Source organism: Anolis carolinensis, unplaced genomic scaffold, assembly GCF_035594765.1.
Source record: "Anolis carolinensis isolate JA03-04 unplaced genomic scaffold, rAnoCar3.1.pri scaffold_7, whole genome shotgun sequence".
NCBI classification, from domain to species: Eukaryota; Metazoa; Chordata; class Lepidosauria; order Squamata; family Dactyloidae; genus Anolis; species Anolis carolinensis.
In genome coordinates this window covers 30,773,988-30,800,275 of record NW_026943818.1, presented here as the reverse complement: position 1 = coordinate 30,800,275, position 26,288 = coordinate 30,773,988, and the positions used below count along the sequence as shown (strand labels likewise).

Sequence of the window (26,288 nt, the reverse complement as noted above, 5' to 3'; positions counted from 1 at the left end):
TTCGTATTTCTTATTATTATTATTGTTATTTCTAATATTATATTATATTATTATTTTTTAATATTTTAAGTATATTATTTTCATTCTTTTAATATTATGATAATTATTATATTTTATTGTAATATTATTAGTATATTATTTTCATTCTTTTATTATTATGACTATTATATTTTATTGTAATATTATTAGTATATTATTTTTGTTATTTTATTGTTATTTTTAATATTATATTATATGATTTCATAATATTTTTAGTATATTTTTATTGTTATTTTTAATATTATACCATATTATTATATTTCATAAAATTATTATATTTTTATTATTTTATTATTGTTATTTTTAATATTATATTATATTATTTCATAATGTTAGTATATTATTTTTATTATTTTATTATTTTAATATATTATTTCATAATATTATTCGTATATTATTTTTATTTTATTTAATATATTATTTCATAATATTAGTATATTATTTTTATTATTTAATTTTTAATATTATATTTCATAATATTATTAGTATATCATTTTTATTATTTTATTGTTATTTTAATATATTATTTCATAATATTATTAGTATATTATTTTTATTATTTGAATATTTTTATATTATTTCGAGTACGTGTCGGCCGGTTTTGGACTCTTGCTTGCTGCGGTGTTTCTGTGGTTTTGCATCAGCCAGTTTTGGACTCTTGCTTGCTGCAGTGTCTCTGCGGGTTTTGCATCAGCCAGTTTTGGACTCTTGCTTGCTGCGGTGTTTCTGTGGGTTTTCGTCAGCCAGTTTTGGACTCTTGCTTGCTGCGGTGTTTCTGTGGTTTTGCATCAGCCAGTTTTGGACTCTTGCTTGCTGCAGTGTCTCTGCGGGTTTTGCATCAGCCAGTTTTGGACTCTTGCTTGCTGCGGTGTTTCTGTGGGTTTTCGTCAGCCAGTTTTGGACTCTTGCTTGCTGCGGTGTTTCTGTGGTTTTGCATCAGCCAGTTTTGGACTCTTGCTTGCTGCAGTGTCTCTGCGGGTTTTGCATCAGCCAGTTTTGGACTCTTGCTTGCTGCGGTGTTTCTGTGGGTTTTTGTCAGCCAGTTTTGGACTCTTGCTTGCTGCAGTGTCTCTGTGGTTTTGCATCAGCCAGTTTTGGACTCTTGCTTGCTGCAGTGTCTCTGTGGGTTTTTCTCAGCCAGTTTTGGACTCTTGCTTGCTGCGGTGTTTCTGTGGTTTTGCATCAGCCAGTTTTGGACTCTTGCTTGCTGCGGTGTTTCTGTGGGTTTTTGTCAGCCAGTTTTGGACTCTTGCTTGCTGCAGTGTCTCTGCGGGTTTTGCATCAGCCAGTTTTGGACTCTTGCTTGCTGCGGTATATAATAATAATAATAATAATAATAATAATAATAATAATAATAATAATAATACTAAAATAATAATAATAAATATGTACAACTCGCCGTACCTCCCCTGGCAGGAGGGGTGTTGCCTGGTCTGGATGTCCTCTGGGTGCCCCTTGTGACTCTCTTCTTTCCGCCTTCCGGCAGGCGATGTCCCTCCCGCTGACGGACTGGCTGTGGCGGCACGAGTTCTGGCTCCCGCCGGGCATCACCTGGGAGGACATGCGCGAGACGGCGGAGGTGCGCTACCCGCAGCCCCGGCACCTGCTGCTCAGCCTCCCGCTCGCCCTCCTCCTCGTCGGACTCCGATTCCTCTTCGAAAGGTCAGTCCACGGGCTAAGACATTCGGACACAACATGCCATTCGAACTGCCGTGCGTTGCAAGCCGACTCTCATAAACCTGACACTCCTGAGAAGGGTAAAACTGTTTTGTTTTTTTCATTGAACCAGACTAGGCCACAGCAACACATGTCTGGGAATATTATAGTATAATATAAAATTTCCTGTAAAATAATCTTCTATATCTATAAAAGAGTGATGGCATCACGGCGACCCACAAAACAACAAAACGACAGGCCCCCCAACCTCAAAATTTGACAACACAACCCATCATCCACGCCTCTAGGTTGATACAACAAAAAGAAAAGAAAAATAAAGTCCTAATTAGAGGGAGAGAAATAATTGCTTTTATCCAATGGCTGCCAGTTAGAAGGCTAACACGCGTTGCTGTGGCAAAGTGGTGGTGGTATTGGTTAAAAATTGTTGTGTAATTTTTATTTGACGTTATTTGCATTTTTTTATTAATTTTATTGTAAGTTATATTTTTATTTATTATATTTTATTATTTTCTTGTATTATTTTTAGTTATTTTCTGTTATTATAGTATTTTATTGTATTAATTTTTTAGTGTTTTTTATTTATTTATTTTTTTGGGTTGCTAGGAGACCAAGTTGGAGGAGCTTAGCCTTCTAACTGGCAGCAATTGGATAAAAGCAATTCTTCCTCTCTCTCTAATTAGGACTTTATTTTTCTTTTCTTTTTGTTGTATCAACCTAGAGGCATGGATGATGGGTTGTGTCGTCAAATTTTGAGGTTGGGGGGCCTGTAGTTTTGTTGTTTTGTGGGTCACCGTGATGCCATCACTCTTTTATATATATAGATTATATATTATATTATAGTAAAGTATATTATATTATATTATATTATATTATATTATATTATACTAGCTGTACCCGGACAGTCTGGTTCAATTAAAAAACAAACAAATGTTTTACCTTTCTCAGGAGTGTCAGGTTTATGAGAGTAGGCTTAATACATAGGTTCGAACGCTATGTTGTGTCCAAATTTATATATCTACTAGCTGTGCCCGGCCACGCGTTGCTGTGGCTTAGTCTGGTGGTGTTGGTCAGTCTACATGAGGTTGTATTTATGCTGTGACCTCCACCTTCTTTATACTCACATTAGTAGTAGTATTTGAAGTCTGTTACTTTCTTCAATTTTTGTGTTGATTGATAATTGCTTGAGATCCCTGTTGTCTTTGGTTTGTTGTTAGTTGTAATGTCTGATTCTGCTGAGTGCGGTTTATATTTTTATTGTGGTACAATAGTCTTTTTTTTTGTTTTGCCTGTGTAGCTGTTTATTATTATTGTTGTTGTAGTGGTCATGAAGGTTGGATAAGTTAGAGGCTACTGTATTGTTTTTTGGAGGCCCAGTGTAGCACTGACTGGCCTCTCAGCCTCAGTGCCTGGCTGTTTCTTGCCTGTGATGGTGTAGATTCTTATTGTTGTTGTTGTCATTGTTATTATTGTAATTGTTTTTTTGGAGGCCAAGTGTGAATGTAGGGATTGGGGAGGTGGATGAGCACTGAATGGCCTTGTAGACTCAGTGCATGGCTGATTCTTGCCTGTGTAGGTGTTTATTATTAGTGGGTGAGTGGATGGATAGATGAGTGGATGGATAGATAGAGTGGGTGCTCTCCTTGTTTCCTTTATTCCTATGCTGTTCCCTTTCTCTCCTCCGATCCTGAGCTCGCTGATAAGAACACACTGGTCAGAAAGGAGAGTAAATATAACCGGATCAATGGTCTTTCTCTCCCTTTTGCTCTTGGCCTTCTGGGCAAAGAAGGAGGGCTCTTAATACATAGGTTCGAACGCTATGTTGTGTCCAAATTTTATATACAAAAATAAAGGCCTTCTGTGTCCCAAATCGGAAACGGCTCGAGGGCCCGACCGCAAGGCTCTCTTAGCGCTTGGCTGGACGTTGACAGACGGGCCTTTGTGACCCTTCCATGGGCGAAAGCGGGGCCCATTGTTGGGAAACAAGGCCCATTGTCGGGACGCGACGGAGACAATGGACCGCTGAGCCGGCCTCTCTCCCTCTCTCTCCCTCTCTCTCTCTCTCTCTCTTTACATTGTTCTTAATGAGGACTCGCTCGTAAGTTGGATGCTTGTTCTGTAATCCGCCCAGAGTCTCCTTGGGGAGGTAGAGCGGAATATAAATAAAGTATACTATTCGTATGATTATCAATAATAATAATAACAATAACAATAATAATAATCGTAATGTGTGTCTTACGGGGTGTTGTCCTCCTCCCTGGCAGGAACGTCGCGGTGCCCTTGAGCCGGCGGATGGGCCTTCGGGAAAAAGTCCGGAGGAAAGTGGCCCCGAACCCGGTCCTGGAGGCCTTTTACGCCACGCGCCGGAGGAGCCCCACGGGGGTGAGTGAGTGCCCCTCTCAATGTCAACAACAAGGAAAACATTTACATATACAATATAACAATTTATAATATATAATATAATATTATGTTATATACTAAATTACAGTAGAGTCTCGCTTATCCAACACTCGCTTATCCAACGCTCTGGGTTATCCAACGCATTTTTGTAGTCAATGTTTTCAATATATAGTAAGTAAGTAAATAAGTAAAAGTTTATTTGTATCCCGCCCTCTCTCCCGGAAGGGACTCAGGGCGGTTTCCAATATAAAATCAGCATAAAACATTGTACAATAAAACACTGAAAACACTATAAAACGCTATAAGAATTAAAACACTGAAAACACTATAAAACGCTATAAGAATTAGAAACGAAAACAAAACATAACAATTGACTAAAACAATCACAGAAGCAGAAGGAATATAATCACTCAAATAACATATGAATCTGCAAAGAAAGAGGGGAAAAAAAGACCACTGGGATGGAGGAGAGGATGGTATATACAGTAGAGTCTCACTTATCCAACACTCGCTTATCCAACACTCTGGATTATCCAACGCATTTTTGTAGTCAATGTTTTCAATATATCGTGATATTTTGGTGCTAAATTCGTAAATACAGTAATTACTACATAACATTATTGCGTATTGAACTACGTTTTCTGTCAAATTTGTTGTCTAACATGATGTTTTGGTGCTTAATTTGTAAAATCATCACCTAATTTAATGTTTAATAGGCTTTTCCTTAATGCCTCCTTATTATCCAACATATTCACTTATCCAACATTCTGCCGGCCCGTTTATGTTGGATAAGTGAGACTCTACTGTATCTACAGACCCACAAGGGAAATCCAACCAATGCTACGGTCAGCGAAGGACAAGAGGATAATAATAATAATATGATCCTGAAGCAGAGTATAAATAAATATCAATATAATAATAATAATAATAATAATAATAATAATAATAATAATAATAAGGGCCTGAAGCGGGGTATAAATAATAATAATACAGTAGAGTCTCACTTATCCAACACTCACTTATCCAACGTTCTGGATTATCCAAGCCATTTTTGTAGTCAATATTTTCAATATATCGTGATATTTTGATGCTAAATTCGTAAATACAGTAATTACTACGTAGCATTACTTCGTATTGAACTACTTTTTCTGTCAAATGTGTTGTATAACATGATGTTTTGGTGCTTCATTTGTAAAATCATAACCTAATTTAATGTTTAATAGGCTTTTCCTTAATCTCTCCTTATTATCCAACATATTCACTTATCCAATGTTCTGCCGGCCCATTTACGTTGGATAAGCGAGACTCTACTGTATATATATCTATATATATAAAAGAGTGATGGCATCACGGCAGCGGACAAAACAACAAAAGTAAACACCCTACAACCTCGAAAATTGACAGCACAATCCATCATCCACGCCTCTAGGTTGATACAACAAAAAGAAAAGAAAAATAAAGTCCTAATTAGAGGGAGAGGAATAATTGCTTTTATCCAATTGCTGCCAGTTAGAAGGCTAAGCTCTGTTCACTTGGTCTCCTAGCAACCCACGCAGCCCAGGGGACCCTTTACCTTAACTACCACCAATTCCTCAATACTTTATTTCCCATACAGTAGAGTCTTGCTTATCCAACGTAAACGGGCCGGCAGAACGTTGGATAAGCGAATATGTTGGATAATAAGGAGGGATTAAGGAAAAGCCTATTAAACATCAAATGAGGTTATAATTTTACAAATTAAGCACCAAAACATCATGTTTAACAACAAATTTGGCAGAAAAAGTAGTTCAATAGGCAGCAATGCTATGTAGTAATCACTGTATTTACTAATTTAGCATTAAAATATCATGATATATTGAAAACACTGACTACAAAAATGCGTTGGATAATCCAGAATGTTGGATAAGCGAGTGTTGGATAAGTGAGACTTTACTGTACCACCATACTTCGCCACAGCAACGCGTGGCCGGGCACAGCTAGTAATATATATAATATAGCATTTGAACGGCCGTGTTTTACACCTATTCTCACCAACCTGACAGGCCTGAGGACAGTAAAAGCAAACTGCTAAGTGTTAAAGGATCTTGTTACCCAGGGGACACCTGGATGTTTTCCCGTCCTGTCGAACTCATTATAAGTTTGTTTCAGGCTGTTGGGTCTTTGGTCAGTGGTCAGCGGTGTCTGGCTTTTGCCGGACAGGACGCTCCTGACCGCCCTGCGTCCCCTTTGGACAGGGTTTCGCAATCAGAAACCGTATCTGTGGGATTGTTTTTCGTGTCGTTTTCTCTCTACTTTCGGTTCCGTTTTGTGTGGTTTCGCGCTCCGAAAGTCACCGTTCGAGCAGGGCTCTGTGTTGCAGCTGCAACCGACTCTCCCGCTAGCAAAGCATTTGTAAAAATGATATGGTTCCCTTTTTGATTGACACCCTGCCTTGCTTGGGTGATTGACACCCTGCTTTGAGTAGGACTGGATGGCCCGTGACATCTATTCCAACTCTACGATTCTATGATTCTATGTTGTTTGACGAGGAGTTCAGCCGAACCGAACCCGCCTTATTCCCGGCCTTTTGTTCCTCGTCTGAGCCGAGTCAGGCGCCTGACTCACATTCCCTGGAAAACCAGACTCAGCCACGATGATGACAACGATCTCCAACATCCCTGCGTGTAAATAGCTCCGCGATGAAAGAGGCCCTTCTCCTTCTCCTCCTCCTCCCGTGACTCATATCTCCATCCGTCCCTCGTCGGAGGCCTCCGAGCAGAGGGCCACCTGCCGACGGAAACACAACAACACACGGGCTGTTTTCTGCCTCGTGTCGCTCTGCAGAAAAGACACATTTCGGGTTCACAACGAGCCACGACCCCGGACTCCCCGGACTCTTTCTTCTCTCTGTTTTTCTTCTTCGTGGTCTCGGTGAAATTGCACCTACAGGTCTCCTCCTCCTAGAGAGTTCCGGAACTCTAATAATAATAATAATAATAATAATAATAATAATAATAATAATAATAATAATAAAACTTTATAAGGCCTACCTTCAATGTCATGACGCAACTGTAAATGCTTTCTTCTTTCTTCTCTCTCTTTTTCTTCTTCGTGGTCTCGGTGAAATTGCAACTACAGGTCTCCTCCTCCTAGAGAGTTCCGGAACTCAAATAATAATAATAATAATAATAATAACAATAATAAACTTTATAAGGCCTACCTTCAATGTCATGTCGCAAATGAAAATGCTTTCTTCTTTCTTCTCTCTCTCTTTTCTTCATCGTGGTCTCGGTGAAATTGCACCTACGGGTCTCCTCCTTCTATAGCATTTCAGAACCTTCTAGAAGCTCTAAAAATAATAATAATAATAATAATAATAATAATAATAATTTCTTTGTATTCAAAGACATGTTTTGGGTTCACAATGAGCCATGACCCCGAACTCCCCGGACGCTTTCTATTTTTCTTCTTCGTGGTCTTGGTGAAATTGGACCTACGGGTCTCCTCCTTCTATAGCATTTCAGAACCTTCTAGAAGCTCTAATAATAATAATAATAATAATAATAATAATAATAATAATAATTTCTTGGTATTCAAAGACATGTTTTGGGTTCACAATGAGCCATGACCCCGAACTCCCCGGACGCTTTCTATTTTTCTTCTTCATGGTCTTGGTGAAATTGGACCTACGGGTCTCCTCCTTCTATAGCATTTCAGAACCTTCTAGAAGCTCTAATAATAATAATAATAATAATAATAATAATAATAATAATAATAATTTCTTTGTATTCAAAAACATGTTTTGGGTTCACAATGAGCCATGACCCCGAACTCCCCGGACGCTTTCTATTTTTCTTCTTCGTGGTCTTGGTGAAATTGGACCTACGGGTCTCCTCCTTCTATAGCATTTCAGAACCTTCTAGAAGCTCTAATAATAATAATAATAATAATAATAATAATAATAATAATTTCTTTGTATTCAAAAACATGTTTTGGGTTCACAATGAGCCATGACCCCGAACTCCCCGGACGCTTTCTATTTTTCTTCTTCGTGGTCTTGGTGAAATTGGACCTACGGGTCTCCTCCTTCTATAGCATTTCAGAACCTTCTAGAAGCTCTAATAATAATAATAATAATAGTAATAATAATAATAATAATTTCTTGGTATTCAAAGACATGTTTTGGGTTCACAATGAGCCACGACCCCGAACTCCCCGGACGCTTTCTATTTTTCTTCTTCGTGGTCTTGGTGAAATTGCACCTACGGGTCTCCTCTAATAATAATAATAATAATAATAGTAATAATAATAAACTCTATAAGGCCAACCTTTGATGTCGTGATGCAACTGTAAATACTTTCGTCTCCCTCTTTTTCTTCTTCGTGGTCTTGGTGAAATAGCACCTATGGGTCTCCTCCTAGAGATGCGAGTAGATCAATAGGTACCGCTCCTATTGGTGGGAAGGTAACGTTCCGGGCTCTTGTGTCTTGTGCAGGTGGAGGTGGAGGGCCTGGCCAAGCAGTGCGACCTGCAGCCGCGGCAAGTGGAGCGCTGGTTCCGCTCCCGACGCAAGTGGGACCGGCCCAGCCTCACCAAGAAGTTCTGCGAGGCCAGGTGAAAAGGGAGGGTGGCCCTCTTGGGAGGGTGTCCCCTGGTTCAGGGAGGAAGGCGAGGCCACTTCACCCCGGAAGCAGACTCACCCCTTCTCTTCCTTTCCATTCGCAGCTGGCGCTTCACCTACTACGTCACCGCCTTCTGCACAGGAGTGGCCATCCTCTACAATGTAAGCGGGAACCATCACAGGCACCGGCACCATGTCCTACAAGTCCCTTTGGAGCCTATTATTATTATATTATATTATTATTATTTTCTTATTGTTATTATATTATATTAATATTATTTTTATTATTATAATATTTATATTAGTATTTTCCTCTATTTTTATTTTATTATTACTATTATTTTACTATATTATCATTGTTATTATTTTATTATTTATTTTATTATTTTACTGTATTTTTATTGTTATTACTATTATTTTACTATTTTTATAGTTATATTATATATATATAATTTATTATTATTTATATTATTATTTTACTATATTATCATTATTATTTTATTATTTATTTTATTATTTTACTGTATTTTTATTGTTATTACTATTATTTTACTATTTTTATAGTTATATTATATATATATAATTTATTATTATTTATATTATTATTTTACTATATTATCATTATTATTTTATTATTTATTTTATTATTTTACTGTATTTTTATTGTTATTACTATTATTTTACTATTTTTATAGTTATATTATATATATATAATTTATTATTATTTATATTATTATTTTACTATATTATCATTATTATTTTATTATTTATTTTATTATTTTACTATATTTTTATTGTTATTACTATCATTTTACTATTTTTATAGTTATATTATATATATATAATTTTATTATTATTTATATTATTATTTTACTATATTATCATTGTTATTATTTTATTATTTATTTTATTATTTTACTATATTTTTATTGTTATTACTATTATTTTACTATTTTTATAGTTATATTTTATATATATATATATATAATTGTATTATTATTTATATTATTATTTTACTATATTTTCATTGTTATTATTACTATTGCTATTATAATAATATTATTTTTATTATTATTTTATTATTATTTATATTATTTTACTATATTTTCCTTATTATTATTTTATTTATTTTATTATTTTACTATATTTTTATTTCATTGTTATTACTATTATTTTACTATATTATTTTATTATTTATTTCATTATTTTACTATATTTTCATCATTATTTTATTTATTATTTATTTCATTATTTTACTATATTTTTATTGTATTGTTATAGTATAACAATATAATAATAATAAATTATTATTGTTATTATATTATCATTGCTAAGCAGGGGCTGCATGGCCATCTGTCGGGAGGGATTAGAATGGGGTTGGATCTATTATTATTATTATTATTATGACTGTATTATATTATAATATTATATTATTATTATTATATTACTATATTTTATTATTACTATTATTATTATTATATTACTTTATTACTATATTATACTGTATTATTATTATTATTATTATTATTATTTTCTCCTCCTTTCTGCAGAAACCCTGGTTCTGGGACCACCGCGAGTGTTGGGTCGGGTACCCCCAGCAGGTAAGTGGGGAAACCACGACATCGAACGGGACATAATACTTTCCGACCAGGAACCGAACGTTGTGACATAGTGTGATAACAATTTCCTACTCACCCGTGAGTTGAGTTCAGGCGACACTGGGTGAGCGTCTGTTTTCCTTCCTTCCTTCCGGTAGCCGCTCCTGCCCTCCATCTTCGGCTACTACGTCCTCCAGCTCTCCTTCTACTGCTCCCTGGTGGCCACTCTACCCTTCGACGTCAAGCGCAAAGTGAGTTTCGGTCCTGCCGGACTGGCCTTTCTGGTCCCGTGGGGATGGCGGCCCGTACGTGACCACCGGCCTCGTCTTTTTCCTCCTCCCGCAGGACTTCCACGAGCAGATCGTGCACCACGCGGCCACCATCTTCCTCATCAGCTTCTCCTACTGCGCCAACTACATCCGCATCGGAACTCTGGTCATGATCATCCACGACGCGCCCGACTGTCTCTTGGAGGTACATATACAATATTCGTAAAAAATAGTCCGGAAATTTTTTTTTTTTCTGATTTTTGTGTGTAAGAAAAAAAAAATGCAATTTCACAGTGACCACGATGGAGAAAAATTTTCACGGAATTCTTCTGCGAAATACAAGAAATATTTTCATGGATTTTTTTTTTTTTGCAAGATACATATAAATATGCGTAAAAATATTCAAGAGAAAAAAAAATGCAATTTCACAGTGACCACGATGGAGAAAATTTTTTACGGAATTCTGCTGCGAAATACAAGAAATATTTTCATGGATTTTTTTTTTTTGCAAGATACATATAAATATGCGTAAAAATATTCAAGAGAAAAAAAAATGCAATTTCACAGTGACCACGATGGAGAAAAATTTTCACGGAATTCTTCTGCGAAATACAAGAAATATTTTCATGGATTTTTTTTTTTTTTTGCAAGATACATATAAATATGCGTAAAAATATTCAAGAGAAAAAAAAATGCAATTTCACAGTGACCACGATGGAGAAAATTTTTAACGGAATTCTGCTGCGAAATACAAGAAATATTTTCATGGATTTTTTTTTTTTGCAAGATACATATAAATATGCGTAAAAATATTCAAGAGAAGAAAATGGCAATTTAACAGTGACCACGATGGAGAAAATTTTTCACGGAATTCTTCTGCGAAATACAAGAAATATTTTCATGGATTTTTTTTTTGCAAGATACATATAAATATTCGTAAAAATATTCAAGAGAAAAAAATGGCAATTTCACAGTGACCACGATGGAGAAAATTTTTCACGGAATTCTGCTGCGAAATACATATAAACATTCATTTAAAAAATTATTCTGGAAAAAATATTTTTCTGATTTTTTTGTGTGGATACTTTTCTGTAGAATACATATAAATATTCATTAAATAATTCGGGAGAAAAAAAATCCCAATTTAACAGTGACCATGAAGAAGAAAATTTTTCACAATTTTTTTTTTGTAAAAACTATTCCAGAAAAAAAATGTTTTTCTGATCTTTTTTGTGTGGATATTTTTCTGTAGAATACCTATAAATATTCGTAAAAATATTCAGGAGAAAAAAAATCGCAATTTCACAGTGAGCACAATGAAGAAAAAATTTCACTGAATTATTTGCTGTGAAAAACATAAATATTCATAAAAAATATACCGGGAAAAATCGTAATTTCATAGTGACCACAATGAAGAAATATTTTCACGGAATTTTTTTTCTGCAATACATATATAAATGTTCGTAAAAAATATTCTGGAAAAAAGATTTTTTAAAATTTTTGTGTGTGGATATTTTTCTGTAGAATACATATAAATATTCTCAAAAATATTCAGGAGAAAAAAATTACAATCTCATGGGGACCATGATGAAGAAATTTTTTTCTGCAAAATACATATCAATATTCCTAAAAATGTCCAGGGGAAAAATCGCAATTTCACAATGACCACGATGAAGAAAAAAATCTGCAAAATACATATCAATATTCCTAAAAATATCAGGGGGGAAAAATTGCAATTTCACAGGGACCACGATGAAGAAAAAAATCTGCAAAATACATATAACTATTTGTAAAAAAATAATTAGGAAAAAATGCAGTTTCACAGTGACCACGATGAAGAAAAATTTTCCCACAAAAAATATTTCATGCAGAAATATTCAATATATATATATATATATATTCAGGAAAATATTCACAAACATATTCGTTAATTATTTGCGCGGGTTTTCGAAATACTCGTAACTTGGCGAACTCATTTTTTTGCAGCCCACCAAGATCTTCAACTACTTGAAATGGCGGCGGATTTGCGACGCGCTCTTCCTGACCTTCTCGGCCGTCTTCCTCTTCACCCGCCTGGTCATCTTCCCCTACAAGTAAGCCGCCGGAGAGCGAGTGGCGCTCCTACTCCGAGTAGTAGGAGCAAGTCTTGGGTCGGTTGGTGTTGTTGGGTCAAGAAGGATCGAGTTTTGGGTCGGTTCCATCTCGTTCCTTCTCGTTGCTTCCTCGCAGGGTGATCTACAACACCTACTACTACTCCATGGAGATCTTCCAGCCCTTCTTCGGCTACTACTTCATGAACGGGCTCCTGATGCTGCTCCAGCTGCTCCACCTCTTCTGGTCCTGCCTCATCGTCCACATGGTCTACAAGTTCCTCAAGTGCGGCACGGTACGTAGCCACAACCACCTTCTTAAGGTTGTTTCATAGACGGCCATGAAATCGTTCTGTTTCCCGTGAATTTCTCTCTCCGTTTTCCCGCGTAATCTCTCTGAACGATACAAGATTTTCAGCTCTGATTGGTAAACAAAGACTTGTTTTTGTTCCCGGGTTCTCATGGGAAGCCTCCTTATCACTCAGTTCCTCACTCGACTCCTTGTTGTCGCTACTTCTGTTGCTAATTATTATCATGTACACTGGAACCCAATCGACAGACCCAGTTTTTTTGAACTGAACATGCCTACCTGTATTTTATAATGTGTTTTATGAATACTGATGTAAGTTAATAATAATTTTTTAACTGATTTATATTGCACTGTATAATTTTTATATATGCGTTTTATTGTAAGCCGCCCTGTTGGGTGAGAAGGGCGGGATATAAATATTGTAATAAAATAAATAATAATTTTTATACCTTTCCTCCATCTCAGCTAATATTCGATTTCATGGGTCGTTGTTCCAAAATTTATTTATTTAATTTACAGTATTTCTTTTATTTATTTACAGTATTTATATTCGATTTCATGGGTCGTTGAACAATTTCATGGATCGTTGTCCCAAAATTTATTTTATCTACAGTATTTATTTTATTTATAGTATTTATATTTGATTCCATTGGTCGCTGCCCCAAAATTAATTAATTAATTAATTTAAATTCCACTATTTGTTTTATTTTATTTTATTTTATTTACAGTATTTATATTCGATTCCATTGGCCGCTGTTCCAAAATTTATTTATTTATTTATTTTATTTCCAGTATTTGTTTTATTTTATTTTATTTTATTAACAGTATTTATTTTATTTTATTTTACAATATTTATATTCGATTTCATGGGTCGCTAAACGATTTCATGGGCCGCCGAACGATTTCATGGGCCGCCATTCCAAATGTTATATATATTGACTGTAATAAAAGTTTACTACTACTACTACTACTATCATGTATATCTATTATTTATTTACAGTATTTAAATACTGGATATTTACAGTACTTATATATTTATATTTATATATATATATAGGATTTAAATTGATATTTTTATAGTATTTATATTAAACGGCGATATCGTCGCGCATGCAAACCTGACGGGGAGGAAATTGCCTGTCTTCCATTTCTTATTTGACTGGCGGGTATTTCCTTTTTTAACAAAATTACTTTTTAATTATTTATTATCGTTGTTATTATTTCCTTGCAGATGGAGAAGGACTTGCGGAGTGAGACCGAGGACAGTGAGAAGGCCGAGGACGAGGCTGAGAAAAAGGAGCCGCGGCGAAATGGGAGCCTCAGCAACGGGAACTGCGGCGACGGCAACGTCGACGGCGACAACGTCCTTCTGGGCAAAGAGCGCCCCCTGGAGCTCAACGGCAGGGCTCTCCCGGACAACGGCCACCACCTTAAGGCCAGATAGCCCTCCGCCGTGCCCGCCTCCTCTCCTTCCTCCCTTCTTTTCCTTCCTCCCACCCATCCAATTTCCCCCCAAACGGTTTCCGGTAGACTGTAGCCTCCTAGCCGAATATTCCGCTCGACCACAATAACCAGAAGACTAATCATAACCATTAACGATAACTATACTACTACTACTACTACTACTACAAGATAAACCTTCTCGTCAGATCAGCGCCGTGCTTTGGGTCTCGGGAGGAAAACGGATCGGACCGGTCGGACGGACGGGGATGGTGCCCGAGATGCCGGCGTGGGAATACGGACGGACCGAGGGTGCCGGGAAGGAGACGGTGATGCCCCACCCGCCCTCCGTCGGCCGCAGCGGAGTCTCCTCCCTCCACGTTGAGCGTGGACAGGGCTCCGGACTCTCCTCGGGGGGTGGGGGGTGCCGTGGACAGGGCTCCGGACTCTCCTCAGCAGTGGGGGGGGGATGTCATGGGATTTGGACTCTCCTCGGGGATGTCATGGGATCTGGATACTCCTCAGAGGGTCATGGACAGGGCTCCGGACACTCCTTGGGGGGTCGTGGACAGGGTTCTGGACTCTCCTCGGGGTGGGGTGTGTCATGGGATCTGGACACTCCTCAGGGGTTCATGGACAGGGCTCCGGACACTCCTTGGGGGGTCATGGACAGGGTTCTGGACTCTCCTGGGGGTGGGGGGTGTCATGGGATCTGGACACTCCTCAGAGGGTCATGGACAGGGCTCTGGACACTCCTTGGGGGGTCATGGACAGGGTTCTGGACTCTCCTGGGGGTGGGGTGTGTCATGGGATCTGGACACTCCTCAGAGGGTCATGGACAGGGCTCCGGACACTCCTTGGGGGGTCATGGACAGGGTTCTGGACTCTCCTAGGGGGTGGGGTGTGTCATGGGATCTGGACACTCCTCAGAGGGTCATGGACAGGGTTCTGGACTCTCCTTGGGGGTGGGAGGGGTGTCATGGGATCTGGACACTCCTCAGGGGCTCATGGACAGGGTTCTGGACTCTCCTTGGGGGTGGGAGGGGTGTCATGGGATCTGGACACTCCTCAGGGGCTCATGGACAGGGCTTCGGACACTTCTTGGGGGGTCATGGACGCTCCTCCAGGGGTCGTGGATGCTCCTCGGGAGGTCCTTGGGGGTCTCCAGACTCTCCTCAGGGGTGAAGGGGTGTTGTGGGATCTGGACACTTCTCGGAGGGTCATGGACTCCAGACTCTCCTCAGGGGTGTGGGGGGGTGTCATCAATCTGGACGCTCCTTGGGGGGGTCGTAGACAGAGCCCCGAACTCTCGTCAGGGGGTGTCATGGGATCCACAGGTGGGACCGGAATGTTGTGGGAGGGTCTGTGCAGGGCGTCGGCAGGAGAAGGACATGTATCTGGGACGGTGAAGGACGGAGCCATGGTGAGAGTTCGGGGTACCGTTGAGCAGGGAACGATGGCTACCGTTTCCGCCCCCCCCCTTCCTGGCTGCACGTTGGGGTTTTCTTTCCTCGAGCTGCCCGGACACTGGAACCGATAATAAAAACTAATTCCAGGAAATGTATCGGCTTGATCGTATTCCGTGGTTCCGCCGGTTTAGAAGAACGAGCAGGAGCAGTCCGGACTCTGGAGAACGGGTTTATTGGCATCGCTTTCGGGGGGTATAGTGTCTGGAAGTTTGTCCGGAAGTCAAGGGGTCGGTGGCGGTGGAGGGTCGTGGGGGTCATGGGACGGACCCCGCTTCCTCTGTCGCCGCCGGAAGAGCAGGAACAGGAGGGCGACCAGGACCAGCAAGGCCGCCAAAAGGGGGAGCAGGACCCTGGCAGGGCCATGAGGAGGCCTTGTTTTGGGTCCTGGGGTTGCCGGGGTGGAGGTCACAGGGGAGGCATGACCTGGAAAGAAGAAGGGATACGGGGGGGGGGGGGGGACAAGCACCCCAAATGAATATACACCATAGCAATAGCGGCAACCGTGGTTCCTGATCCCTGGGTAGGGATGCCAGCGACCGTGATTGCTGCTCCGAGGCCGGGAGACTAAGACAACCGTACGTCTCAAATCTAATGCAGAACTCATCATCCCCATCATCCTCATCTGGAAAATACAGTCGGGAGGGGTCTCACCTCGACATGTCCCGCCCGGGCAGCCCCCGGTCGCGGCAGGCGGACTCCTCCGTGCCATCATGTCCTCCTCCGTCCCGTAGAGCTTCAGGGTGGCGCCGTCCAGGAACCCTGCCGGGCGGAGAGAAATGGGATCCCTCCCGACAGAGGGCCACCCAGCCGTGAATATGATAGGCACCACCCGATCCCTCCCGACAAGATGGCCGCCCAGCCATGCATATGACAGAGCGACACACTATAGGGATCCCTCCCGACAGAGCGTCGCCCAGCTGTGAATATGATAGGCACCACCCGATCCCTCCCGAGAGATGGCCATCGAGCTAAATATATGATATACACTATGTTCTATATATCTATATATCTATATATACATATATATATTGGGGTATCACTTGAATGGGACCCGAAGGCACCACACGATCCCTCCCGACAGATGGCCGCTCAGCCATGCATCTGACAGAGCGATACACTATATTCTATAATAGACACCACCCGATCCTTCCTGACAGAGGGCCACCCAGCCATGCATATGATAGACACACTATATTCTATGATATATCTATTGTAGGACATTAGGGTTGGCAGGGACCCCAAGGCACCATCCGAATCCCTCCCAATAGATGCCCACCCAGCCATGCATATGACAGATGCCACCCAATCCCTCTCAATAGATGGCCATCCAGTCGTGAATATAACAGACACCATCCAATCCCTCCCGACAAGACGGCCATCTAGCCAAGTATATGATAGACACACTATATTCTATGATATATCTATTGTAGGATATTAGGGTTGGAAGGGACCCCAAGGCACCATCCGAATCCCTCCTGACAGATGGCCACCCAGAGAAGAGGCTTCCACCGGACTCTGAGATCCCTCAGAATCGGTACGGGGGGGGGGGGGGGGCAAGACCTGTGTTGTCGGCGTCCCCCTTGTTCTCCAGCAGGAGGGTCCAGGTGCCGCGGGGGTCTTCGTCCCAGTGGTGAGTGGACATAAAGGACCAGGCCTGGTAGCCCTGGCGGCTGGTGTCAGAAGGCCTGCCGGGCAGAGGGACAGGCAGGCGTCACTCGTGGAGGCGTGTTGGAAGAGACCTCAAAAGCCGTCGAGCCCGACCCCAGCCCCCCAGAACCGGGCCCACGAGAGAGCCCTCTTCACGGCTGCTTAACCAACGACCGATCCACCGAAGAGTGGCCTCGGAAGCGGGAGGCCTGTCCGCACGAACCTGACGTCGACCAGGACGGAGCGGGTCCCTCTGGGGCTGGAGAGGGAGACGGCCAGGTCTCCCCGGCGGCTGTAGCGCAGAGAGAGTTGGACCTGGACATGCTCCAAGGAGCGGATCCGGCGGCTCTCGCCCAGGCAGGAGCCCGTCACGTTGCGGGAGACCCGGAGCCGGGGACCCTCCATCCGCCTGCCTCCGGGAAGAAAGGCCACCCAACCGTCAATCATCGTCGTACTGCATTGACTCGAGTCTCATACTCATCCCTCACTCGTCCTCACATTGGTTGCTGGAGCATCTTGACATCGCACTGCCTCTGTGGACGGGTGGCGTTCCACGTCGCGGCCAAGGCCACCAACACCCCGGCGTCCAGGAGTCCGTATCCGTAGTAGTGACTCACTGGGAGGACAAAGAGCTTTGTTGACGTTCCTCAGCCCGTCCCCATTGAGGGGAGACCCATCCTGAGGTGTTCTTCAACGGGGAGGATGTGTACCTTTGCGTCCCACCCCGTTCGTGGCCCAGTCGTCCGCCTGGAGGTGGGCCGGGCGGGAGGCTCTGACCACTAGGTGCTGCATGTCGCGCCACGTCAGGGCTGGGCTGAAGAAAGGAATGAACCGAGAGTATATCAGTCTCCGCAGAAGTTGAGTGGACACTCCTGATTGCCTCACTTTTGCAGCACTGTCCGGAGAAGGGACACCACGGTGACGGACTTTGGTCGTCCAAGTCTATAAGACGTCCGCTCCCAGAATCACCGACCACAATAGTCGGAGGTCCGAACCCCCGGAGGACCATGAGATTAACATCAGTTCCTGGGAATTGGAGGTCCGAAACCACGGGAGAATACAAGACAGACACCGGTTCCTGGGAATCGGAGGTCCGAAACCCCGGGAGGATACAAGACGGACACCGGTTCCTGGGAATCGGAGGTCTGAACCCCGGGAGGACTATGAGACAGACACCGGTTCCTAGGAATGGGAGGTCCGAAACCCCGGGAGGATACAAGACAGACACCGGTTCCTGGGGCTCAGGGGTCCACCAGGGGGATAGAAGACGGACATCGGTTCCTGGGAGTCTTACTTGGCCTCCAGTGCGAGGGCAATCATTCCGGCGGCCAGAGGAGCCGAGGCCGAGGTTCCCGTGTGGCTCCCAGTACAGGTGTGCCTCAGGTCCGTGGTCACCTGGAAGAGTACCACTCACTCTCAGAAAACTCACAGCAACCCAGTTGTATCTTTCGACAAGGTTCTGGAAGTGTTTGCGACTCACGATCTGCCGCTCGCCCTTGGCCCCGCTGCTGTAGGTGGTGGTGAGGGTGGAGGCGCAGGCCTCGCTGTACCAGGGCACCCGCCCACCCTCGCTGGTGCTGCCCACAGACAAGGTGTAGGGGCTGTTGGTGTAGCCGTCACAGTTGCAGTCGTCGCGGCGCAGGCCCCCGTTCCCCGAGGCCCAGACGAAGAGCGAGCCCAAGCCGCTGCGGCCCTGTGGGCAAAAGGAGGGAGAGAGCCCTTGTGGCACTCCTAATTTAAGCCCAGGCCCAACCAAGAAGCCGTGAGATCGTGCCGGACGCACCTGGGCTTCACGGACTTGTCACAGAGTCTCTCAGGACATCTAAACACCACTTAATTCAAGCCCAAACGCAACCAAGAAGCCGTGAAATCATGCCGGACACACCTGGGCTTCACGGACTTCTCACAGAGTCTCTCAGGACATCTAAACACCACGTAATTTAACCCCGAGCCTAACCAAGAAGCCATGAAATCGTGCCGGACGAAACTGAGCTTCAAGGACTTCTCACTACTCTACAAGTAAACACAACTTAATTCAAGCCCAAGCCCACAAGTCACAGAGTCTCTCAGGAGATCGAAACACCACGTAATTTAAGCCCAAGTCCAACCAAGAAGCCGTGAGATTGTGCCAGACGCACCTGGGCTTCAAGGACTTGTCACAGAGTCTCTCAGGACATCTAAACACCACTTAATTCAAGCCCAAACGCAACCAAGAAGCCGTGAGATCATGCCGGACACACCTGGGCTTCATGGACTTCTCACAGAGTCTCTCAGGACATCTAAACACCACGTAATTTAAGCCCAAGTCCAACCAAGAAGCCGTGAGATTGTGCCGGACACACCTGGGCTTCAAGGACTTGTCACAGAGTCTCTCAGGACATCTAAACACCACTTAATTCAAGCCCAAACGCAACCAAGAAGCCGTGAGATCGTGCCAGACACACCTGGGCTTCACAGACTTCTCACAAAGTCTCTCAGGACATCTAAACACCACGTAATTTAAGACCAAGACCAAGAAGCCATGTGATTGTGCCAGACACACCAGGGCTTCACGGACTTCTCACTACTCTACAAGTAAACACAACTTAATTCAAGCCCAAGCTTGACCAAGAAGCCGTGAGATTGTACCAGACACACCTGGTCTCCACGGACTTCTCACAGAGTCTCTCAGGACATCTAAACACCACTTAATTTAAACCCAAGTCCGACCAAGAAGCCGTGAGATCGTGCCGGATGCACCAGGGCTTCAGAGCCTCTCAGAACGTCTATCTTTCACTCCCACTGTCCTCAAACCTAATCTAGCTTCACAGGAAAACTCCCGATCAGCCAACAGCCATTTCACGAGGGGCGATTGGACCACCACCCCATTTCAAAGCCACGGGTACGAGACCACGGACTCACGCCGAGCACCCCTTTGCGGAAGGCTTCGGCAGCCAGGAATCCGGGCCCGTCCACGGTTTTCCCGTCGTCCTCGGGCCCCCAGCTGGCGCTGTAGATGTGGATGTGCTGCGGGCGGAGGCTCAGGGACCGGGCCTCCACCACGTCCGTCACCGACCCGTCTAGCATCCGCACCCCTGTGGAGGAGCGGAGAAACGAGGACTACAATAAGAAGGGTTGCGAGGAGTGAGTTGAGACACATAGGGCTCTCAAGGGGGTGGCAAATGCTCACTTGCCCCCAATTCTCGCTCTGTGGGCGACGCCGGCTCCGCAGACGTCGTTGTCGGCAACTGCTGCGACCTCTCCCGCGCATCGTGTCCCGTGCCCGGGAGAGAAAAACGGACAACGTTTCAACACTCAACAAATGTAAACACATAATATTATAATTTTTTCCCGGTGTCTCCCCGAATCTCACCGGTTCTCATCCCAGGAATTGTATCGTGGTTGCGGGTCTGGGTCGTTGTCGTTGAAGTCGTAACTCGCTAGAGGATCCTGCGGAATGAGCGGAATTCTACAAAACCCATCAAGAGAGGTTGACATCCTTTAGTGCCCCCCACCATGTCAGATGGTTCAAGGATCCCCACGAGCCCCGCCCCGGGCTCACGTAGTTGGCGGCCAGGTCCGGGTGGTCCTTCTCAAGCCCGTCGTCCAGGATGCTGACCACGACCCCGGCTCCCGTGTAGCCCCGTCTCCACGCGCTCAGCACCTCCAGGTCCGGGCGCAGCTCGTGGTTCTCCGGGGAGAAGAACAACAACACAAGGGGCCCTCAGACACGGGCAACCGGAGACCACGACCAAGAAGCCATGATGTGCTTGTGTGGCCAAGATAAAGCCATCGTAAGTATTGACCTGCCTTTAAAACCAGTGCCGAGCATAGATAGGGAAAGACCTGTTCTTTCTACAAATAGTAGCTTAGCACCGGGGCAGAGAATGCCTCTGGATTTCTTTGCCACTGGCTTCTTCCCTACCAACCTCGCCTCAAAAACTAGCTTCTCACTGAGTCTCTCAGAACGTCTAGTCTAGTAAACACTTGGGCTTCTCATGGATTCTCTCACAACGTCTACACCACTTTTTTTATAATAGTAGCTTAGCACCGGGGCAGAGAATATCTCCGGATTTCTTTGCCACTGGCTTCTTCCCTACCAACTTCGCCTCAAAAACTAGCTTCTCACGGAGTCTCTCAGAACATCTAGTCTACAAGTAAGCACTTGGGCTTCTCATGGATTCTCTCACAACGTCTACACCACTTATTTTAAGCCCAAGCCACACAAAACGCACCATGTACCACTGTTTCGGGAACCAGGGGTCGGTGGGCACCGCCCTCCGCACGCGCCGCCTCAGCGCCTGCTGCTCGAACCACGAGATCTAGACGACGACGGTGACAATAAGAATGAATAATATGGATAGGTGACCCCATTTCGACCCCGGGGTCGGGCCAGACCGACCTTTGGCTCTCTCTCCAGGCGGAGGTGCCAGCCCCGGTGGCGCCGCAAGGACTTCTGGGCCAGACCCCGGTGCTTCAGGTGGAAGTAGGGCTCGCCGTCCATCACCTGATAAGCAAAGGAGAGTAGATGAATAGGTACTGCAAGTGGCTGGACTGAATCTGGGGAGCGGGAGTGAGTTCCCACTGTCAGCCCCAGCTCGCCCGTTAGGGTTAGAAAATGTGCCGACATGAGTAGATGAATAGGTACTGCAAGTGGCTGGACTGAATCCGGGGAGTGGGAGTGAGCTTTACTTACTTTCGGTTTCGTTTTGCGCTGTATACAATGGAATATTATAATAATTAAATGTTATAATTAAATGTAATAATAATAGTACTAATATAATGTATATAATATATAATATAATAATATAATGTATATAATCCTTTACTTACTTTCGGTTTCGTTTTGCACTGTATACAATGGAATATTATAATAATTAAATGTAATAATAATATTACTAATATAATGTATATAATATATAATATAATAATATAACATATATAATAATATAATGTATATAATCCTTTACTTTCGGTTTCGTTTTGCACTGTACACAATGGAATATTATTATAATAATTAAATGTTATAATTAAATGTAATAAGTTTGTACACAGAGGCCTTTGTTTACTTTTGGTTTCATTTTGCACTGTATACAATGGAATATTATTATAATAATTAAATGTTATAATTAAATGTAATAATAATATTGCTAATATAATGTATATAATATATAATATAATAATATAATGTATATAATCCTTTGCTTACTTTCGGTTTCATTTTGCACTGTATACAATGGAATATTATAATAATTAAATGTTATAATTAAATGTAATAAGCTTGTATACAGAGGCCTTTGTTTACTTTCGGTTTTGTTTTGCACTGTATACAATGGAATATTATTATAATAATTAAATGTTATAATTAAATGTAATAATAATATTACTAATATAATGTATATAATATATAATATAATAATATAATGTATATAATCCTTTGCTTACTTTCGGTTTCGTTTTGCACTGTATGCAATGGAATATTATTATAATAATTAAATTTAATAATAACAGTGAAATTAAATATAATAATATAATGTTGTAAAATATTATATGAGGCGTCGGAAGCGACTGGACGAATAAGCAACAAATAATAATAATAATATTACTTACTTTCGCTTTCGTTTTGCACTGAATACAATGGAATATTATTATAATAACTAAATGTTATAATTAAATGTAATAATAATATTACTAATAAAATGTATATAATGTATATAATATAATAACGTAATGTATATAATAATATAATGTATATAATCCTTTATTTACTTTCGGTTTCATTTTGCACTGTATACAATGGAATATTATTATAGTAATTAAATGTTATAATTAAATGTAATAATAATAGTACTAATATAATGTATATAATATATAATATAATAATATAACGTATATAATAATATAATGTATATAATCCTTTACTTTCGGTTTCATTTTGCTCTGTATACAATGGAATATTATTATAATTAAATGTTATAATTAATAATAAAAAAACTAATATAATGTATATAATATATAATATAATAATATAATGTATATAATCCTTTACTTACTTTCGGTTTCGTTTTGCACTGTATACAATGGAATATTATTATAGTAATTAAATGTTATAATTAAATGTAATAATAATAGTACTAATATAATGTATATAATATATAATATAATAATATAATGTATATAATAATATAATGTATATTATCCTTTACTTTCAGTTTCATTTTGCACTGTATACAATGTAATATTATTATAATTAAATGTTATAATTAAATGTAATAATAATAGTACTAATAGAATGTATATAATATATAATATAAAAATATATCATATATAATAATATAATGTATATAATCCTTTACTTTCAGTTTCGTTTTGCACTGTATACAATGGAATATTATTATAATAATTAAATGTTATAACTAAATGTAATAATAATATTACTAATATAATGTATATAATATATAATATAATAACATAATGTATATAATCCTTTGCTTACTTTCGGTTTCGTTTTGCACTGTATACAATGGAATATTATTATAGTAATTAAATGTTATAATTAAATGTAATAATAATAGTACTAATATAATGTATATAAAATATAATATAATAATATAATGTATATAATCCTTTACTTTCGGTTTCATTTTGCACTGTATACAATGGAATATTATTATAATTAATGTTATAATTAAATGTAATAATAATAGTACTAATATAATGTATATAATATATAATATAAAAATATATCATATATAATAATATAATGTATATAATCCTTTATTTTCGGTTTCGTTTTGCACTGTATACAATGGAATATTATTATAATAATTAAATGTTATAACTAAATGTAATAATAATATTACTAATATAATGTATATAATATATAATATAATAACATAATGTATATAATCCTTTGCTTACTTTCGGTTTCGTTTTGCACTGTATACAATGGAATATTATTATAATAATTAAATGTTATAATTAAATGTAATAGTACTATTAATAGTACTATTAATAGTACTAATATAATGTATATAATATATAATATAATAATATAATGTATATAATCCTTTACTTACTTTCAGTTTCGTTTTCCACTGTATACAATGGATTATTATTATAATAATTAAATGTTATAATTAAATGTAATAATAATGATAATAATAATATTACTAATATAACGTATATAATATGTAATATAATAATATAATGTATATAATCCTTTGCTTACTTTCGGTTTCGTTTTGCACTGTATACAATGGAATATTATTATAATAATTAAATGTAATAATAATATTACTACTATAATGTATATAATATAATAATATAATGACTATAATAATATAATGTATATAATCCTTCAGTTACTTTCGGTTTCGTTTTGCACTGTATAGAATGGAATATTATTATTATAATAATTAAATGTTATAATTAAATGTAATAAGTTTGTACACTGAGGTCTTTGTTTACTTTCGGTTTTGTTTTGCACTGTATACAATGGAATATTATTATAACAATTAAATGTTATAATTAAATGTAATAATAATAGTACTAATATAATGTATATAATATATAATATAATAATATAATGTTTATAATAATATAATGTATATAATCCTTTACTTTCGGTTTCGTTTTGCAATGTATACAATGGAATATTATAATTAAATGTTATAATTAAATGTAATAATAATAGTACTAATATAATGTATATAATATATAATATAATAATATAATGTATATAATAATATAATGTATATAATCCTTTACTTTCAGTTTCGTTTTGCAATGTATACAAGTATACAATGGAATATTATAATTAAATGTTATAATTAAATGTAATAATAATATTACTAATATAATGTATATAATATATAATATAATAATATAATGACTATAATAATATAATGTATAAAATACTTTACTTTCAGTTTCGTTTTCCACTGTATACAATGGAATATTATTATAATAATTAAATGTAATAATAATATTACTAATATAATGTATATAATATATAATATAATAATATAAGGTATATAATCCTTTACTTACTTTCGGTTTCGTTTTGCACTGTTTACAATGGAATATTATTATAATAATAATTAAATGTTGTAATTAAATGTAATAAGTTTGTATGCAGAGGCCTTTGTTTACTTTCGGTTTCGTTTTTGCACTGTTTACAATGGTGAGGGTTCGCGCATGCGCAGAAGGCCGCTTTCTCGCCTCACCTGCCCGAGGAAGAGGAGCGCGTGCTTGCGGGCGAGGCGCTGGGCCTGGGCTCCGCCGTCGGGCACGCGCACGGCCCACTCGTTCACGTACACGCGCCCGCCCACCGTGGGCAGCAGCAGCAGGACCCACAGCCGCAGCGCCTCCGGACCCATGGCGCCCACGCGAGCGGCGCCGCGGCCTAGCCCGCTTTAAGGCCTCGAGCCGCCGCCGCCGTCGCCATGGCAACAGCGGAGCCTCTTCTCTCCCATTGGCCGCCTTCTGCCCTTGAGTCCCACCCACTTGTAAACGCCGAGCTCCCATTGGCAGCTCCGTGAAGTGGGCGTTGCCTTTCCCCTTACAAGCCCCGCCCACCTGTTAGAGCCAAACGGATTTATTTTCTCCTCAGGCGTGGCCCCGCCCCCCTCTCTCTCCCATTGGCCGCCTTTCGCACCGAAGTCCCACCCACTTGTAAACGCCTAGCTCCCATTGGCAGCTCCGTGAAGTGGGCGTTGCCTTTCCCCTTACAAGCCCCGCCCACCTGTTAGAGCCAAACGGGTTTATTTTC

At 40.3% G+C, this 26,288-nt stretch overlaps 2 protein-coding genes across 5 annotated transcripts in view; one reads left to right on the top strand and one right to left on the bottom strand.

Annotated features, from left to right (window-relative positions):
• Nucleotides 1–15,980, top strand: part of cers4 (ceramide synthase 4) — a 39,492-nt gene extending 23,512 nt beyond the window's left edge. For all 3 annotated transcript variants that reach the window (XM_062959145.1, XM_062959147.1, XM_062959146.1), the window contains 10 exons: nt 1,526–1,701; nt 3,978–4,095; nt 8,588–8,706; nt 8,818–8,875; nt 10,264–10,314; nt 10,470–10,562; nt 10,657–10,785; nt 12,567–12,673; nt 12,810–12,966; nt 14,212–15,980. In XM_062959145.1, the coding sequence (XP_062815215.1) occupies nt 1,526–1,701; nt 3,978–4,095; nt 8,588–8,706; nt 8,818–8,875; nt 10,264–10,314; nt 10,470–10,562; nt 10,657–10,785; nt 12,567–12,673; nt 12,810–12,966; nt 14,212–14,424 (1,221 nt within the window). In that variant the 3' untranslated portion in view covers nt 14,425–15,980. The remainder of the gene's footprint in view (nt 1–1,525; nt 1,702–3,977; nt 4,096–8,587; nt 8,707–8,817; nt 8,876–10,263; nt 10,315–10,469; nt 10,563–10,656; nt 10,786–12,566; nt 12,674–12,809; nt 12,967–14,211) is intronic.
• A 65-nt stretch (nt 15,981–16,045) lies between these two features.
• pcsk4 (proprotein convertase subtilisin/kexin type 4) lies at nt 16,046–25,994 on the bottom strand. 2 transcript variants are annotated; one of them, XM_062959144.1, is made up of 15 exons: nt 25,744–25,994; nt 21,918–22,022; nt 21,751–21,837; nt 21,078–21,206; nt 20,890–20,965; nt 20,710–20,799; nt 20,438–20,610; nt 19,017–19,229; nt 18,831–18,931; nt 18,247–18,350; nt 18,035–18,152; nt 17,760–17,945; nt 17,450–17,574; nt 16,541–16,648; nt 16,046–16,312 (listed from the first exon to the last, which is right to left on the bottom strand). In XM_062959144.1, exons 1-15 carry the CDS (start codon nt 25,894–25,896, stop codon nt 16,110–16,112), a joined length of 1,971 nt encoding a protein of 656 aa, XP_062815214.1. In that variant the 5' UTR covers nt 25,897–25,994; the 3' UTR covers nt 16,046–16,109. The 2 variants fall into 2 exon arrangements, with proteins under 2 accessions (XP_062815214.1, XP_062815213.1); XM_062959143.1 differs by lacking the exons at nt 16,046–16,312; nt 16,541–16,648; nt 20,890–20,965; ... (2 more) ...; nt 21,918–22,022; nt 25,744–25,994 and having other exon boundaries at nt 17,455–17,945; nt 18,247–19,229; nt 20,706–20,888.
• Between the last annotated feature and the right edge of the window lie 294 nt (nt 25,995–26,288).